Here is an 18,902-nt window from a genome sequence, read left to right on the forward strand (position 1 = left end):
GTGCCATAAGCAAAGCTTGGGGTAGTGGCAGGCTTGTCTGCTGTGCTGTGGAGGATCAGAGTTTGGGGGAAGGAGGAGGATGCTGACCCTCTGCTCCAGCAAGGGAAGGGCTTCCCAGCATGCTGCTCGGTCTGTGTTCTCACCCAGATACATCAGAGTGGTGTGGGAGTTTGGGGCTGCCAGTGGATGTTTGGTACATCGATAGCAGAACCAGAGTGCAGCTACGTGGGAAAGGATGATTTTTGAGTGTCAGAGCCTGTCCTGGGCTGTGTGCTGTGGGTTAGAGCTGCTCTGAGGAGCAGGAGAGGTGCCGAGCAGGATGCCTGCGCTGAGCCCTCCAGCCTGCTGCAGTCATGGGTCCTCCCAGGCTGCCCTTGACCAGATCTGTCTGAGGTGGACAAGTGACGTGTCCTCCTCTGGGCTTTCCCCAGGTGAAGCTGAACAAGCTGGCCTTCCTCAACCAGTTCCACTTCGGAGTCTTCTACGCCTTCGTGAAGCTGAAGGAGCAGGAGTGCCGCAACATCGTGTGGATCGCCGAGTGCATCGCCCAGCGGCACAGGACCAAGATCGACAACTACATCCCCATCTTCTAACCCCGCTCTGGCTCCTCTCCAACCCTCCCACCGCTGTAGTCCGGAGGGACCCCTGTCTTAACTCCCTGAGTTACCCCTTGCCCAGGCTCCAGGGGTGTCCCATCTGCGGAACTGGCTCAGCTGAGGAACCTGTACAGCTGCAAGTTAAATTATTCACAAGCTGAAGTTTGTGTGTGCTGTGAGGGGTCCGGGGGGACCAGTGGCACAGGCCTGGCCCTGTGTAGCGCGACGGCCTCCTCTGGTTGTGTAATAGTCCCTGTGTCACTGTACTAATCTGCTGTATGCGCTTACGCTCCTAGAGCAAGTACCAGCTGGGGGGGGAGGGAGGGTTTGCCACCTCCAAGGGGTTCCTGCTGCCGCAGAGGCTGGGGCTCCCCTGTCAGCACTCTGCACGCCTCCTAGTCAGTGTTGTTCCTGTGAGGTTTAGTTCCGGTGTGAGTTGTAGCGTAGCCCCTGCTGCTGTGCAATCCCTGCATCCCCCTGTAGCTAACCCTGACCTGGGAGAGACCCAGCAGCCCTGGCCGGGGCTGGGACAGCCAGGGCAGAGCCAGGGTGTTGCTGGAGCACACTCCTCCCCTCTCCACTGGCATTTGCACTACTACCACCTCCCCATGTCCTCAGGAGCAGCTCTGGTCAGCCTCCCTCCTGCTCCACAGCATGAAAGGGCTCCCTAAGATGGCTTGGCTCCTTCCTCCCCACTGTCACAGCTGTGTGTGAGCCAGGGCTCTGTTTCTGTGGATGGTGCTGCACTCCCTGGGGTAGACATCCAGGAGGGTGCAGCCTCTTCACCCTGCACTGGGCACCTTGGTGGGTGCTGCTGTAAGGTGGAACAGGCACAGCTGGCCCTGGGGCAGGACACCCCTCAGATCTGGCACCTCTCTGTCACACTCAGGAGCAGGGAGGGTGGCTGGTGGCAGAAATGTCCCGCGCCCTGGCCAGGCTCTGCTTGTCTGTGGTTAGGGGGTAGGAGCCAAGCCCGGGGCATGGTATGGCAGCCCTGCTCCTTGCCGCTCCCTGTTCAGGCTTGTTCCCACTTGCACTCGAGATCTGGAGGGTTCCCTGTGCTGGTGGGACAGTGGAGAAGCCTTGCTGGTGGGAATTGTGCTTGGTGCTGCTGCTGGGAGGGAGGTGGGGAGAGCGGCTCTGTCCCAGCTTGCAGTGTTTGTTACCCTGTGGTCCCCATCTCTCCACACCAATAAATATCTGCCTCCTGCACTGCGCTTTCCCTGCTTACTCAGGTGCATGCTTCCCCAGCCCAAGAGGAGCCCCTGTCAGCCACAGGGCCTCTAACCCAGGGCCTTTAGTACCTGTAGTCGTGCAGCCTGGGTGGGTCCTGCATGACTTGGGCCTGTGGCTTCTACCCCAGGCCCAGGGCCTCAAGACATTCACACTCTGGCCCAAGCTCTGGGTGCTGAGTGCCCAGGAGCTGTACCCCTACTCCTTCACCTGTACCTCCCTGCCCATGCATTGCAGACAGAGACTGCCAGAGCCCCGGGGCGTATCAAGAAGAGATTTATTTAAAAAGTGACAATCACGTAGCTCATCTGGTGCAGAGTGCTGCAGCCCGGCCCCCGCGCTCCCCGGGAGCACGCGGGGCGTGTGACGAAGAGCGGGGAGGCGAGGGCTGGCCTGGCAGCAGCCACAGGATCCCAGGCCTGACCCAGCCACCAGCTGCTGGAGCCCAATGTTTCCTGCTCCCCCAGCAGTGAGGAAGAGGCTGGGTGGCTGAGAAACACCCCAGGTCCATCGCAGCGCGCAGTGCGGAGCTGCTGAGGCAGGCAGGGGCGGCCCCCTCTGAGGATGCACGGGTAGAAAAAATACAAAAACGAGGTCTGTAGAAAACGTTGATTCTTGCAGGATAGAAAATAGATCTGCCTGATTTGGGAAAGCGATTTGGCTTTTCACAGCTAGTGCCGACTGTTCCCCCGCGGCGCAGCGGGGCGATGCCGAGGGCTGCGCACACGCTCGGGGGCCAGCGTGCCTGGGAATCCCGGGAGAAGGCTCCCTCCCGCCCCGCGACCGCATGCGGGCCGGGGTCAGGCCGCCTTGGTGTCGCTGTGCTCTCGCTGCAGCGCTCGGGGCAGCTTGGGGTTGATGAAAAATCCTCTTAAGAAGTAGTCTCGGACGAAATAGGGCAGGTAGCGGTGTATGAAATACATGAGCCCAAGGCCCTGCCCTGGGTAGTAGCGCACGGCTGGGTTGGCAGCCAGGAGCCCGTCCGTGATGCTGTTCACCACCGCGCTGAGGTCCTCCACCGCCACCTTCATGAACTGGATGAACTGGCGGTTGATCTCCTCCACGTAGTCCTCCCCGTAAGCCTGCAGCAGTTCCCGGGGCAGGCTGGCCACCAGCTGCTGCTTCTGCAGGTTCCAGAAGGCAGGGTCGCATGTCCCTGCAAGGACGCGGCCCCCCCAGGTCAGCTGTGTTTCCCCCCCACCCTCAGCCCCCAGTCCCCTCCCAGAAAGGTCCTGCTGAAACCCTGGCAGAGATCTGCCATGGAGAAAGCATGATGGGAGCACTGTGCTGGCTCTTCTTAGTCCAGGGATGGAGCAGAGGTCTGGGATCCTGCCAGCAGCTGTGACAGAGTTGCCACAGCCCCTGCACCCCACACCAGTGGGGCCCCGAAGGCCACAGGAGCATCACTGTCCCCAGGGAGACAGCCTGGGATACTGGGAAGATGCATCCTGCCCCATCTGCCACTGCTCCGTTTCCTGCCTCACTGGGGTACTGACCCTCTTACCTGTTTTGTAGTAGCCAGGCAGGACCAGGCTGACTTTGACGCCCCAGGGCTGGAGCTCGCTGCGGAAGGTGTCCATGAGCAGGCTGAGGGCTGCCTTCGAGGCCCCGTAGGCTGCCAGGCAAGGGAAGGGCAGGTCACCTTGCAGGAGAGAAAGGACGAGTCAGCGGGCAGGTGGGCAGCTGCCTGCATGGCCAGGGGCAGGCAGGGACTTGGCGTAGGGCTGTGCTCCCCACTGCTGCGCCAGGAAGGGGCTGAGGGTGCCAGCCTGATGCAGCTGGCTGGGGGAGCAGCGCTGGAGCCCTGCCACACCACAGGGATGCTCGACCCCCCCTCAGCGTGCCAGGGGGCTGGCGGGCCAAGCTGGAGGTGCTGCTCACCTGCGGGGCTGCTCACGGTGACGATGCGGCCGCCGGCGGAGCGGAGCAGGGGCAGCAGCCCCTTGGTGAGCTCCAGCGAACCGAAGAAGTTCACCTCCATGCAGGTACGGAACTTGCCCAGCGGTGACAGCTCGGCGTCAGCAATGGTGTCGTTGAAGCCAGCGTTGTTCACCAGACCCCAGAGCCCTGCGGGGATGGGATGCTTGAAAGGTGACCCTCAATGGGGGAACCCCCCACCCCCACCCCGGGGATCCCAGCTGCTCCCTGGATCCCGGGAAGTCCTGTGGGGGGGGAACCAGCCCCATTCACAGAAGCTGTCAGCAGGGATGAAGCTTTCGGGGGGGGGGGGGGGGGGGGGGGGGGTGGGGCACATGGAGGCTGCAAGCTGAGGTCCTGGGGAGCTGTGTGGGGTCCTGAGGGCTCCTACCTGTGCTGTTGGTGTGGGCCTGGATGTGCTGCAGGACGCGCTGGATGTCCTCTGGCTTGGTGAGGTCCATCTGCAGCAGCGTCAGCCTGGACGAGCAGCTTTTGCGCAGCTCCTGGGCACCGGGCCCCTGCGGGTCCAGCACGCTGGCGAACACCTGAAAGCCCATGGCATCCAAGTGCCGCGCTGTCGCCTGCCCGAAGCCCGAGTCACAGCCTGCAAGAGCCAAGAAGAGCCCTGTGGTGACTGATGACAGATGCTGGCTGGCTATACCCAGCCCCCAACAACCCTCAGCTCCCATTTTCCATTCCCAGGGACCAAAACCCCTGTGCACCAGTGCTTGCCACTCCGGCTCCACGCCTCTGGGGATATGACCTTGCTCTGGGGCACTGGCAGGTTGAGGAGCTGCTGTTTTCTCACCTCTTTCACACAGGAGGAAGAAAACACTTGCTTATCTGCAACCCCATCACCCCAAGTGCCTCTCTGATGCGAGACGCAGGTAAAAGCATGGGTACAGTGTGGTGAGGCACAGGGATGGCCCAGAGCCCAGCAGCAATGCAGGGCTGGAGCCATCCACCCCTGCCTGAAATATCCTCCAAAAGCTCCCTTGGGGCTGTCACATGCTGCACCCTCCTGCCTGGCACCTTTGGGTGCTCCTTAGGACATCCCTGAGAGGCCTCTACCCAGCACCTGCAGCAGGATGGATGCAGTGGTGGCCATGGGCACTGCCACTTGCTCCACGGATACCCCCGAGGCCCTGGACCCCTCCCAGCATCCTTTCTGCCAGCCCCGGGGTGGGCACAGGGACCAGCTGCCCCCTCAGCTCCCGCACCCTCAGGCTGGGTTCAGGGTGCTATTGGCTCCAGCTCTCAGGGTGCCAGCTAAGCCGTCCTGGGCTCAGCATCCACCAGCCAATTTCCCACCTCAGCTTTACTTACTGCTGCGTCAGAAAGCCATAATAAAGCACCTGGCTGGAGGCCAGAGCGATAACACACCCAGAGGTGCTCAGCTGGCAGGAAGGGGCTGCAGAGACAGCCCCCTGCACACACCCCCCCCCCCCCCCCCCCCACCTTTTCCCAGCTGAGCCCCCGAACACCCAGCACCGACCACGGGTGGACACCAGGCTGGCTCAGCATCACCCCAGCATCGCCCCTGGTGCCACAGGGGATGCTGCTGAAGGTGCCGCAAGCTGCCGGCGCGGCACATCCGCCTCTCCCTGCACTGGGAACAGGCCGTGCTGCCAGCAGCCGGCCAGATAAGGTGCATTTCGCCTTTTCCCAACAGGGCAGGAGAAAACTGCAATAAAGATAAGGTTTAAAATGAAAAGTGCTCGCAGCCACGACCTCACCGCACTTCAGCCCACTCCCTGCCTGCTGCCACTGCCAGGACGCGGTTACCTGCGCTGCTCCCGCCCCAGCCGGCAAGAGAACGCTTCCAGTCCAAACACGAAGCTCTCCATCACCTCCTGAGCCTCAAAACACCGGGAAACAGCCCAAAAAAACCCAAAAGAGAGAGATTGGGGTAGGTTTCCTGGCTTGTTTGGGTCAAGCCTGGCAAGGGAGAGAGCAAACAGGGCCGGGTGCTGTCCGAGCCAGGCAGGTTTGGGTTTGCACTAGAGGAGCAGGGCGGTCGTAGGGTTCGTTTCGGAAGTTTGAATTTATTCACACACAAGGAAAGAAAAAAAAATATAATAAAATATAAAACACCTCCTGGGAGGCTGGCCACAGGCCCGGGGCCAGCAGGGCGAGGATGCTCTGGTGTTATTTAAGGTCTCCGGCACTGCTCGGCTTCCCAGCCGCCTTGCTCAGGCCCGGCCAAGAGCAGAGAGAGGGAAGGACAATTAAACCCTCCTGGGACCACAACACGTGGCCCCCAAAGCACAGCGGCTCGCCCAGGACCGTGCTCGCTCCCCGTGGCTACCAGCACTCGAGCCGCCGGCCACACCGGGGCTGGCTCGGGAACCCTCACCACTGGCTCGACCCCGCCGGGCGCGCTGGAGCCGACCAGTCTGCGCAGCCCCGGCGAGGCTGGCGCTGGGCGCGCCGCCGTCCAAGGATGCGGCATCACGAGGAGATGCCGGCGCCAGCTCCCTCCCCGACCCCGGCTTCCAGCTTGCCAACCGGTTTTGCATCTGTGCTGGCGGGACGGACCGCAGTCGGACCAAGCGCAGGAGAAGCCGAGCGCAGGGAGTGCGGCGGAGGAAGGCAGGCGGCTCGAACCCCCCATCGCATCCCCCAGCGCGGGCCCCGGGCCAGCAGCCGGAGGCTGCTGCTGCAGCAGGAGCAGAGCCTGAGCCCCGCTTGCAAAATCCAGCAGAGCTCTGCAGCGGGGGCAAACGCTGGTCTGGGGGGCCGGCTGGCCTTTTCCCGGAGCAGCGGGTGGGCAGCATGTCCCAAGGACTTTGCAGACACTCCAGCGGCTCCCCAGGGAGCGGGACACACTGGTTTCCACCTGGATTTCGGCATGATGAGCCCCAGCTTTACCTATCTTGAGCAAACAGGAAAAGGTTCAGCCCCCAGCATTGCCACTGGCTTCCCACCCACTCAGGAAGGGTGAAGAGGACCCATCGCACAGCACCGCGGGCCCGCTGCCCAGAGATGCCCCTTGCCGGCCACGCTTCATCTCGCCGCTGCTGGGAGCCAGGCTGGGCTCAGGTGCCAGCAGCTGAAGCCACAGTCCCGGTTTGGCACTGGCACGTTTCTTTGGGGTGAGTCAGGCATGGCACAGCACTGGCTTTCTGCTGCCTCAGGGAGCCGCGCTGCTCCTGCAGCCAGCACCCCGGCTGCGGCGCACGGGCACGTGCTCAGCATCAGCACCGCAGTTCGCTGAGCGGAGCTGAGCTGGGTAATAATGTGGCTGGCACCCAGGAGCTGCCCAAAGCACAGCCACCTCCTTCCCTTCTGTGCCCAGCACCAGCATGGTATGTGATGGAGGGCCGCTGCGACGGGTCCAAGGCGCTCACCCCGATGTGATGCAGGAGGGACTCCCCCTTACCTGAGCCGGGCATCCTCACCCCCAAGCCGTGGAGCCACAAGCTGCGCATCCTTATCCCCAGCCACGCACGAGGGGAGAGAACCAGCACAGACCAGTGAGACCTCAGCAGGCAGGAGCATGGCTCGTCTCCCTCTGCAGCCACGTCCCCATCCCAGGACAGAGCAGCTGCCCCAGGGTTATCCCTGGCAGCATGGGCAGCCCCAGGGGCACCAGCATCCTTTGGGGACACTCCATCCCCTGCCACATCAGCTGGGCCAGACATCTGGAGCAGATCGTCCCCATGCCAGCCATGCAGGTCATTGCCTGGGTGCCCCACGTGTCCCCCGCAGCCCGGACACCGCTCCCTAAATCCTGGGCTCTCAATCCCACATCCTGCACAGAGCTCCTGGGCTGCACGTCCCACCAGCCTGCCCACAGTGCCTCACCAAGAAGTGACTGTCACCGGCCTCACAGCACTGGGGCAGCACCGGGCTCAAGGACACTGTCAGTTGGAGGGGGGCCGGGGCGCCAAGGCCGAGCGGATTAACACGCTGAGCTGCTTGTTTCCATAGGCTCCAGCTCAAATCCTGCCTGGGATGCCAAGCTAAACACGGCTGACATTTTGCTGGGAGGTGGTGCCTTCTGGACCCGGTAGGATTCACCGCCGCCGCCTCCGAGCCAGCTCTGCCGGGTGCGGGACGGGGTCCAGCCCGGCTGCACCACAGGGACACCCCGCTGGGACGGCACCTGAGGGATGGATCCTGGCTCGGCTGCTTGGGGATGGGCATCCCAGCTCCATCCTGGAAGCACCATGGGGCCCCTGCAGATGAGGTGGCAGTGGAGGGGATGGGACACCCTGAAAGTGACTGGGAGGGAAGAGGGGTGTCTCCTGCATGGTGCAGATCCAGGCAGGAGGAATCATCGAGCCCGTGCAGGCAGGGCAGGGCCTGGTGGCCAACACCTCCCGGATGCTGCACACATGGAGTGAGGAGCGATAAAGGGGGTGATGTCACCCCAGGCAAGAGGGAACAAATTCTTGGCAGGGTGCTAGGGAGGGAGGGAGGGAAGGATGAGAGCACCTGTGCCCACAGCAGCTGAGCCACCCCAGCCATCCACCGGCTCTGGCCACCCATCGCCTACACCCCAGGTCCTGCTGCTGGAGTGGGGCCAGGCAGGGGCACCAGCAGCCCTCACCCCACTGATGCCGGTGGCATCACTGTCAACAGGAAACCGCACCCCAGCCCGCGGCTGGCACAGCAGCGTGCTGTGCCCGTGAGGGGGTGTCCCTGCTCCCCATGGAGCCCCCCAGAGCGGCTCCCCCCCATGCCTGGGCACAGGAGATGGCAGCACCCCGGTGATGCTGCTGGTCCTCAGCACTTGGTTTTGGGAAGACACGAGCCTAATTAAATCAAACAGAATGAAACTAACCCCAGGGAGATGCCTTCAGGGATGACCCTAATGCCATCCCCAAATCCCCGCTCCCACCCAAGAAGCCTGGGGAGGGGGGTGGACAGGATTTGAGCCAAGGTGGGGGCACACTCTGCCCCCCAGGGACCCTCCCATGGCACAGCCGGCACGAACAGTCGGAGGCAGATTACCAGCCAGGATGCTGACAGCTCCTGCAGCCTCAGCTGACATGCTGCATCCCTGGCCCTCCAGCAGCTCCTATAGGGCAGGAGCCAGGCAGACCCCCAGCATCGCCCCAGAGGGACCTGTGGACCACAGCAGAAGGCAGAGTGGGGGGATGCCCATCACCATGGGGGGGGGTTACAGGAGTGACCCGACCCCCTCCCTATGCCAGATGGTGTGAATTACAGCGGATTAGCCAAGTGCTTCTGAAGCCTCACACAGTGTCACCTCCACCCTGGGAGAAACCTTGCATGGAAACCAAACAAAAGGGGGAAGAAAACCCTCATTCTCCACCCAGACAACCCAGAGCAGCAGAGGAGAGGCAGCGAGGACGCCCGAGGCCAGTGCGGATGCGCTCCCGGCTCCTGAACTAAAGCCTGTTTCTCAGGAGCAGGCACCAGCTCCAGTGATCAGTATCAGGGAGACCCAAAGGCACCACCAGAGCAGCTGGGAGTTAACTCAGCATGGGGACCTGCAGCCCTCCCCGGCACCGCCACTGAAAGCCACCCAGATGCCTTATCCACCCCCCAAAGCCAGGCAGCAGATGCTGCTTGCAGCCAGTGGGGCTAATGAAGCCAAGAGCTCGTTACAGCACAGCCAGGGCAGAAATGAGCCCAGCCACCTTCTGAGATGCTTGAGGGGGTCAGGAGCCCCCCAAGAGCTGACAGTCAGCCCCAGCACAAGCGTTAAGCTCCAGGGATGTCAGCTCAGCACCCTGACCCTGAGGGTTTGCACAAGCAGGGGCCATGGATGTGAATACACCGGAGTCTTCCTCAGATGCAGGAGGAAAGCCCCAGAGAAAGCCCAGCCCTGAGGACTGACCCTCACACACAGGAGAAGGGGAGGAAGTGCCGCTCCTCCCAGCAGCACCGCAACACTCCAGGGTTTCACAGGAAAAGGGTGCAGGGAATTCCCTAGAAGCACCCGCTGGGCACATCCCAGGGCTGCACAGCAGCTTCCAGCAGATGCCATCTCCACCAAGGGTAGGGGGGGTAGACTCTCCAAAAGGAGCAGCCAGACCAGCACTCAAGGATTTCAGCTTCCTGGGGCAGGGATCAGCAGGAGAAGACAGCAGCACAGGTATCAGCTGGGAAAGGGCACAGCCTCTACATCAGAGCTGATCTGGGATGGATGCATGGATGGATGGATGGATGGATGGATGGATGATGTTCCCTCGAGAGGAGGAAGTTGTAAAGAGCTGCAGCGATAACCGGGTTAATAATCACCTTCAGAGGGAACACGGTGAACCAGGAACATGGTGCTGCCGAGCCACAGAAGCCATCCATCAGCCAGAGCTGTCACTGGGAAGGACGCCCATGGCCTGGGGTCGGCTCAGCTGGTGCCTGGCCAGCACCGGTACCACCTGCCCAGGGAGAGGCAGAGCCTGGGTGGGAGCTGGGCTGGGAAGCTGCACCAGCCCCGGCCAGGGCAGCCCCAGACGTGCTCCTGGGGAGCACGGTGGTGGCAGCAAAGCCACGGCTGGGGAATCTGCTGGGAGTCGCCACAGACCCCTGGCTGGCTGGAGAAACCCCACCAGCCCCAACCCCATCTCTCTGTGCTCCATGACAGCACATCAGGCCCCAGCAAGAAGAGGCAGCTGGTCCCACCAGAGGTCTGCTATGGGCAGGGCTAAAGCTCTGGCAGCCAGGGGAAGGGAAGACCAGCTCTCCTACACAGACCACCACGAGCCACCACCGTGCCAGGACACCTTGGGGAAGGTGTTTGTAACCAGGACAGAAAAGCACCAGCAGGACCAGGAGAACCACAGCAGTGGGTCAGGTTCTGGTGGCAAAGAGCCCCAAACCTCCCCCCAGGACTGGGTGCCACCCACCTACCCACCCTGGAGCTGGACAAGGCGCAGGATGTGGGGACAGGCTCAGGGTTTGCAGCACCACAATGAAGCTCCAGAGGTTTCCATGGAGTGGCATCAGTCCAGCTGTATTTTGGGGATAGACTCCTACTTTGCTCCCAAGGTGCCACCCCCTTGCTCCCCCACATCCTGAGTCAACTCCCACCATGTTACAAGCCCAGGCAAGCAGAACATCAGGTGCAAGCCCTGCCCATCACCACAGCCTCGGCCATCCTACTGAGAGGATCTTCTGCAGCTGCCAGAACCACACAGGACCCAGCTGCACTTCAGGTTTAGAAACTGAACAAGGACCCCCTGAGCTTCAGCCACAGCACCTTCTCAAACACATGGAGCTGTTCAGGCCCCTGGTATAAGCCATAACCCCTCCACGGCCACCTCAAGCCACACCAGCCCCTTCGACACCCAATTGAAGTTGTCCCCTCCCCACCCTCCACCCACAGCTCCCACCAGCCCATTGATTGGCATTTGAGTATCATGAGACTATTTTGGTGCCTTTTCCCCCAAAATACAGGCAGGCAGGTGGCCCTCCAGGCTGATGTGCTGACCCACAGCAATGCAGAGCCCAGCACCCACACGTGCCCCTGGGGACAGAAGTCACCATGGGATGGTTGCACACCCATCGAGCTTGTCCCCACCTGGTAACTGGGACCCTGGAGAGGAGCAAGGATTGGCCATGGTGTCACCAGGCAGCATCATGAGAAGCAGATGTGCATGGTGATGTGCACGGTGATGTGCACGGCGTGATGATGACACCAGACTGGAGTTTGGCCACCAGAAAGAGAAACAAGGACAGAGAGGGATTTGGAATGTGTTCACAGGTATGTCTGGTGGAAGCTGACCTGGCATGAGATGATCACCACCACCAGAAGCAGCAGAGAAAGGCTTGAAAGAAGAGGCCAGGCATTCAGAGCATCCGCAGAAGACATGAGGGGGGGGGTATTTCCTCCAGGACCTCAGCTCACCAACCCATCCCTCCTCTCCATCCCCAGCCTGCCTGGGAAGCACCCACCATCTGGCTCCCTGGGGTCACCCACCCAACAAGATGCTGCAAAGCCTGTAAAGCCCAAAACTGCTTTGCAAGATTATGGCCTTAGAGCCAGCAAATCCCAGGACAGCACCATGGGCGATGGGGAAGCCAGCTCCCACCAGGAATGTTGGTAAAGCTCCAGGGCTGGGAGCTCTCCAGGAGAGAGGGAAGCAGAAGCAATAGGCTGGTCAAGGTTAAAACACAAAAATCCCAAATTATTCCTATAGCAACACACCAACAGCATGAGGGCAACAGCCTGGGGCATCCTGCCCCCTGCTCCACCCTGGGGAGGCCTCATAGGGAATGGGGGGTGGGGGTGGGGTGTGTTGGGCTCCCCGGGGCAGGAAGGACAGGGAGCTCCTGGAGAGGGCACAGCAAAGGGCCAGGGAGGTGCTGAGAGGACTAGAACATCTCTCTGATGAAGAGAGGCTGAGGGACTTGGGGCTGCTCAGCCTGGAGAAGAGAAGCCTGAGGGGAATCTTCTCAGTGCTGAGAAACCCATGAGGGTTGGGCTCAGGAGGAGGGGTCAGGCTGTGTTCAGGGGGCCCAGGGACAGGCCAAGGGGCCGTGGGCACAGACTGGAGCAGAGGAAGTTCCACCTGAACATGAGGAGGGTGGCAGGGCCCTGGGCCAGGCTGCCCAGAGAGCCTGGGGAGTCTCCATCTCTTGAGACATTCCAGCCCCGTGCTCCTGGACACGGTGCTGTGCAGCCTGCTCGAGGGGACCCTGCTTGAGGGGTGGGAGTGGGTGATCTCTAGAGGTCCCTGCCAACCTCACCAGCCTGGGATTCACCCTCCACAGCAAGTATCTCAGCTCTGAGATCGCAGGAGGGACATCAGGGCAGTGATGAGGTACGAGAGCCCCACAGCATCTTCTCCAGAGGTTCCCCAGCACAGAAAAGTGCCAAACCTTCACCCAGGCTTAGGCAGAGGCACCTTGAAGATTTCCCCCCACCCCATCCCTACCATAGCAAAACCCCAGCTGGCCACATCCACCATCCCTGTGTGTGAAATCAGCAGGGCTTTTCCGTAACCAGATCCCGGCTGGAGAGCAGCTAGACTCAACAGCGGGTAACACAATCCCAGGCCTCATTAAAGATGTGCTGCTCATTGGACTAGAGGGCAGCAGCAGCCTACACTTCTCCCGAAGCATCCGTTCCCATCTGACAATCTCATTTCTGCAGGGAAGTCTCTGCTCTGCTGCTCTCATGTCCCCGCGTAACCCCGAGCGTTAATCAAGCCAGCTTGGGTTTCCTCTCCACCAACTCCCTTCTCCCACAGCACGCAGCTCCCATGCGCTTCTCCCCCTCCAGATCAGCTGCACTCCCTGGGTTTGGGGGTTCACAGTGCTAAGGAGGAGTAGGAACCCCAAACCCAACCATCCCAACGGGTCCCCAGCGTTAGCAGGCGCTGGAAGTGCTTGTTTGGTAGCTCAGCACCAAGAGCGGCAGCAGTGAGCAGGGGCAGGTGTTACTCCTGGAGAATCCTAGGGAGGGCCAGGAGAATCCTGACACCATGGAGGGCTGCTGGGTTTCAGCCCTGCAAAGGGAAGCAGGGTGGGGTTTGAGGTCTATTTTTGCTCTGCTCTGGCAAAAAACCCATTGGCAAACCCCATAGCTGGGGTCACACATGCAAGGGGACTGCTGGGAACCCAGGGTTCGGGTTTGGGTATTCAGTTTTGGGGTCCATTCCCCTCCTCAGCTTGAGTGAGCTCGTTGTTTCTGCTGTTCATTTTGAATGGATCCCAGAATGAAGGGAGCAGCTCCAGGGAGCCAGCAGATTCCCAGCCTGGGGAAGACCCTTCGGTACCTTTTAGGGCAGCACTGATGCTCCATCAGCAGAGCTGAAGGCGCCTGTGGAGAGCTGGAGCATCCTCACATGACGCTGTACCCCATGCAGGGCTGCTGGCAGGCTCAGCACCACACACGGGCTGGAAGCCACCATGCCCTGGAGAGGAGGTGCCCACCCCAGAGCCAGCACCCAGTACTCAACAGCCTCAAAAATCTTGACACCACCCCCATCCCCTGACATCTCCAAGCAACCGGTTCAGCAGGAAAACAGGTCTGAGCCAGAATCAAAGTCCAGACCGGAGCGCCACGGCCCCGCTGAGCGAGGGAGCGATTCACCTTCAGAGCAGCGAGTCCCCACATCTGGATCACATCACCACCCCGCTGTGGTCACCAGATGCTCCAACATCTGCCGGGTCCATGGGAAACACGGGAGCCCCACTTGCCTAGGGCTGAGCTGCAAAACCCCTGTTAACCTTGAGCACGATCCGGAGCCCTGACCCGTTTCGGGTGGTTAATGGGGCATGAGACTAACAGGAGAGCCTGGCTGGGAAAGAGGAGTTTCCCTGCAGCAGGGCAGGGGGAGGAGAGAGAGGGGAAGGCAGCAGGTTCGGCGCTGGAGCAGCCTGACCTGCTGACTGGCTGGGCTTTTCCCCCTGCCACCCCACAGAGATGACTTGCTGGGGACAGACAACTCTCTGCAGGCGCCTCCCGGCGTTGTAAGTTACACCGAGGAGGAGGGAGGGTGCAGGGGACCCAACTCTCAGTGCCCCCCATGGCTTTGGGCTGTCTCAGAGCTGTGTCAGTCGGGTGTGACCCTTGCAGATGGAGCAGCAATTCACTGCTTCCAGCTCCTTGCCCGGAGTGAAGCATCGACACCACACAGCTCGTGTCTTCCCTCTGCCCTGGGACAGCCCCGCAGGCGTGGGGGAGGGGTCTACAGGCGGGTTCACATTTCGTCCTGTCCCAAGATCTGCCTAACTGGGTAATTAGATCAATTGGGTGATGAGTTTCTGTCTGCAGCAGCCTGGGATGCTCACAGCCATCCCTCCATCCCCTCCAAACACTCAGTTCGGTGTGCTGGGCTGTTCCCCAGGGTTTGTCAAATTTCAGAGGCATCAGGTCAGACCACAGGGACTAAAGGATGATTTAGGCTCAGGTCTAAACTAACCCAGGTCTAAACCAAGCCTCACATAGAGCACTAACCCATCTGGAGAGGCCAGGCAAGGACAGCTCATCACCTGCCCCCCCCCCGCCAGGCTGCTCTCAGACCACCCCCTTGCACAGGCTGGGGAGCTGCTGGTATCAGTTCCCGATAGGAAGGAGATAGGGGACACAAGCAGCATCCCTCTCAATTCACCTGGCTCAGAGGACTCCAACGGACCCAAGGCCACCCAACAGATTGGGGAAGGGGCACACACACACACACACACACACACACACACAAACCAGCCCGTTCACACTCAGAGCAAGGATGCTCCCAGCACACACATGCACCACTGGCACCGACCTGCGGCATCAGCACCCCAGGGTGCCCTGGTGACACCCCAGCAGTGAGGGATGGATGCTGGGCATTGGCCACCCTGCAGCTCACTGGTGATGGACTGGTGTCAGGTCAAGCAGCTGCCCGTACCCCATCTGCCCACACTGGGTGCTCCACAGCTTTCCACATCAGCCAGAGCCTGTGCTGGACCACAACCTTGTCCAAGGCGGGTTTGGACTGACAGGCTAGCTCAGGACAACACAGCAGCATGGAGACCGCTGCTGTCCCCCTCCCAGCGCTGGGCTGGAGCAGCTCATCTCCGCTCCTCTCATCCCTCTGGGGCTGACCTCTCCCAGCCCAAGCTGCACAGGAGGGCATTCTCCTCCCCACCACCGCACACAGCTGTGACCTCCCCCAGCAAGGCAGGATTAACACTTTCCTTGCGCCTGTCCCGGGAGCTGGATCTCAGGCAGGATGCTGTGCGAGCCCCGAGGTCACAGCGGGGACCAGCAGCCACCTGCTTTACTAGCCCAGGGGATGCAGCACGGGAGACCACAGCATTCCCTGCTCCCCTCCAGCCGTGGGCAGGAGCAGGCAGCTGCCCATTCCTGCTCTGGCCAAGCCCCAGCACAACACCCAAAATGCAAACCCTGCAGGAGATGGGAAGCACCATGGCTCTCTAGCATGGCTGTGAGCACCTGCTGCTCTGCATCTGCTCTGTGGCCTTCAACCCGAGCTGCACAGCCCTTCCCATCAGCTAAGCCTTGATTAGCCAGCTATGCCCAAACCAGCACAAGCATCAGGAGCTCGACTCAGGCTTGCTCCCTACAGGGGAGGGGGTGGGGGCGTGGAAGGGTGGGCAGCTGGAAGAGCTGAGACACCTCAAGATGCAGTGGGTGAACCTGTGCAACTCCCTGCTGCAGGATTAAGCCAGTGGTCAAGAAGTGTCTGGAAGAGAAAATGACAACCAAAGCTTTTTTGGGCTGGGACCTGTGCTCCATGGCAGGAGTTCAGAGGGGACTTCGCTGTGTTTCTTGGTTGAACACGGGTCCAGCATGACACCCAGCATGGCAGGAGCCCTCTCCCCGTCCTCGCACACCTTTGCTGATGCCCAGAATAGCCAAGAACCCAACTCTACGCTTCTCCCTCTGCCATATTTTGCTCCTCACAGGCAAAAGAGGAGGAAGACCATGCTGCCCTTCCCCTGCCCACATCCTCTCCCCCAGAGGAGACACCCGCAGCGACTCCATACCCAGTTGCCAGGAGGTGTCCAGAATTAACCCACCAAAGAACCAGGCTAATTACTACGCAAATACTCAAGCAAGGGATGCTGTCCTGGGCAGAGCACCCTTCACATCAGCCCCTCAGCAGGCACCTGCTGGAGCAGCAGCAGGGAAACACCAGACCCACACCGCAGGCTGCGCCTCCAACCTGTAAAACCACAAAGTATTTACAGCCGAGAGCAAACACACCAGAGCTGCAGAGGTGTCACCTCAACGCACCAGGGCAAGAACACCTTGTTCCAGCCACTGACTCACTAATTATACAGGCGATGCCACCGAGCCCGGGCTGGCTCAGCGTGCCACGGGGCACCTGCGAGCGCCCGGCTGTCAGGCATGTCCTCCCGGGCAGCCCTGCCCCACCGCCGCTCTGACCTTCACTCAGTTGAATCATTCATTCATCTGCTGCCTTGCTCCTCCAAGCTTCCTCCTCTGGAGAGGTCTCCCTCTGCTTCCCAGTGGCACCACGGAGCCCTGGGAGCTGGATGGGGCACCCAGCTCTTTCCTGCCCTTCACACAGGCTCAGTTTTGGGGGAAACACACGGAATCCCATCTCCAGCTTGGGGGTCTCCAAGCCCAGACATTTCCACCATATACAGGCTCCCATTCTTGGGGGCACCACCGAGGGGGAGCCTGTGGGCACCTCTCCCCATCTGCACCCACAAAGGGCTGGCAGCACCCTTCCAGCAACAGCCACCCTGGTCCCAGTGCTTCCTGCTCACCCTGTGCCTGCTGCCATCGCCCCATAGCAAAGCCCCCAGCTTCCATCATCATCCTCCAGCCCCACTGCCAGGAGGAAGGGGAGGTTAAAGCGCTTTGATACCCAGAGGTTCAGCATCTTCCCAACGGAGCAGCCCTGTGCCAGACAGCCCCAATGGGAGGCGGGCAGCAGCTGAGCAGAACTTCCCAAGGACACCCCCACAAAGAGGGAGAACGGCCTCGCTTGCCCCCAGTGGTTCCGAGGACAGAGCTTGGGATGAAGCAGCCATGCTCAGCCCCAAGTAGCAGATTCCAGTGTAACCTCTAGAGATGCCCCACGAAGCTTTCCAAGAACACACATGGCTCCAGAGGGGAGGAGAGGACCGCCGAGGTGCTCCCAAACCAGCAGCCCAGCTCTACACCAGCCCCACCACGTGTCCCACTCAACCTCTGGGCTTCCAGGAGCAGCAGCTCCCAGCATCACTCGTGGTCCTCGAGCTGCTGGAAGGGGCTCACACCCCCCCCCTTTAAATCCTCCTGGCTTGAAGGCAGGGGCAGCAGCGGTGACAGCCTGGCCAGGTCTGCTTGGGCACAGGGAAGCTGGGACGAGCAGAGGGGCTGGCAGCCGTGCCACCGCCCCAACCCGGGCACAGGATGGCACCCCCTGGGACACACACACGCCCACACGACACCCCGCTCTCAGCGCCGGAGCGGTGGCCGCGGGACACCCCGCTCCCCACCGACCACCCGAGCCCTCGGCGGGGCCGTCGGGGCGTCGAGGCCGTCCGTGCCCCCGCACTCACCTGTGACCAGGACGGCTCTGCCCGCCACCGGCAGCAGCCTGCGGGGCGATGCCCGCCACAGCAGCAGGCAGGCGGCGGCGGCGGCCAGGGCGAGCCCCAGGGGCAGCGGCAGGCAGGCGCGGCACAGGCTCTGCAGCCCGGCCAGCAGCGCCAGGGGCAGCACCAGCCCCCGGCCCGGCCCCAGCGCCCGCCGGGCCGCCCGCAGCGCCAGGCTGCCGGCCAGCGCCGCCCACAGCGCGCCGTACGCCCAGCGCTCCAGCCCCGGCTCCATCCCGGGCCCCGGCCCCGCCGCTGCCGCCGCGCCCGGCCCCGCCGCGCCCGTTTATAACCGCCCAGGCGGTGGGAAAGGGGCGGGGCCGCGCCCGCCCCCGCCAATGGGAGGACACCGGGCCCGCGCCGGGGCACCGGGCACCGCCGGCACCCACCGGGCGGCGGCGGCGGGCGGGGGGCAGCGGGGATGGGGCGGCGGCGCGGAGCGCGGCAGGGCAGCGGCAAGGCGCGGGGCACCGTGCCACCCAGGGAGGCTCGGCTGGGCTAAACCTGGCTCAGGACACCGTGCCACCGAGGTAGGCTCGGCTCGGCTCGGCTCAGCCTGGCTCGGCTCAGCTCAGCCCAGCTTAGGACACCGTGCCACCGAGGTTGGCTCGGCTCGGCTCGGCTCAGCTAAGCCCAGCTTAGGACACCGTGCCCTTAGGGAGGCTCGACTCAGCCCGGCTCGGCTCAGCTCAGCTAAACCTGGCTCAGCGCACCGTGCCGCCTAGTTAGGCACGGCTCGGTTTGGCTCAGCTCAGCAAGGCTTAGGACACCGTGCCACCTACAGCCTGGCTCCACTCAGCCCGGTTCGGCTCATCATACCGTAGCCTAGGTAGGCGCAGCTCAGCTGGGCACGGCTCAGCTCAGGACGGCTCAGGACACCATGTCCCCTAGGCAGGCACATCTCAGCTCAACTTGGCTCAGCCCAGTTCAGCACGGCTCGATGCAGCACGGCTCAGCACAGCTCAGGTTTGCCCAGAGCAGCTTTGTGCTCAGAGCAGGCTGGTAAGGTGTGAATCCCTTCCCAGCTGCTCCCAACATGAGCCTCGCAGGGCGGTCCCAAACCATTCCTCAGCACCCCACCGTTGGGCAGGCAGCATCCTGCCACCCCCCGTTACTCTGGGGCTGTGGCACAAGCCATCCTGGCAGCTCAGCTCCTGGCTCGCCCCGGCTCCAGGGGTGCCC

The 18,902-nt window shown here is 62.0% G+C and overlaps 2 protein-coding genes across 2 annotated transcripts in view; one reads left to right on the forward strand and one right to left on the reverse strand.

Annotated features, from left to right (window-relative positions):
• Nucleotides 1-1,808, forward strand: part of ATP6V0D1 (ATPase H+ transporting V0 subunit d1) — a 31,804-nt gene extending 29,996 nt beyond the window's left edge. Inside the window, exon 8 of the mRNA XM_084269991.1 lies at nt 432-1,808. Coding sequence (XP_084126117.1) covers nt 432-593 — 162 coding nt within the window. The 3' untranslated portion in view covers nt 594-1,808. The remainder of the gene's footprint in view (nt 1-431) is intronic.
• Nucleotides 1,809-2,093: 285 nt separating this feature from the next.
• Nucleotides 2,094-17,955, reverse strand: HSD11B2 (hydroxysteroid 11-beta dehydrogenase 2; the record flags this gene model as incomplete). Its single annotated transcript, XM_084269988.1, has 5 exons — nt 2,094-2,985; nt 3,322-3,471; nt 3,711-3,896; nt 4,138-4,350; nt 17,685-17,955. 5 exons carry the CDS (start codon nt 17,953-17,955, stop codon nt 2,630-2,632), a joined length of 1,176 nt encoding a protein of 391 aa, XP_084126114.1. The 3' UTR covers nt 2,094-2,629.
• Between the last annotated feature and the right edge of the window lie 947 nt (nt 17,956-18,902).

Source organism: Gallinula chloropus (assembly GCF_964237585.1).
Source record: "Gallinula chloropus genome assembly, chromosome: 13".
NCBI lineage: Eukaryota > Metazoa > Chordata > Aves > Gruiformes > Rallidae > Gallinula > Gallinula chloropus.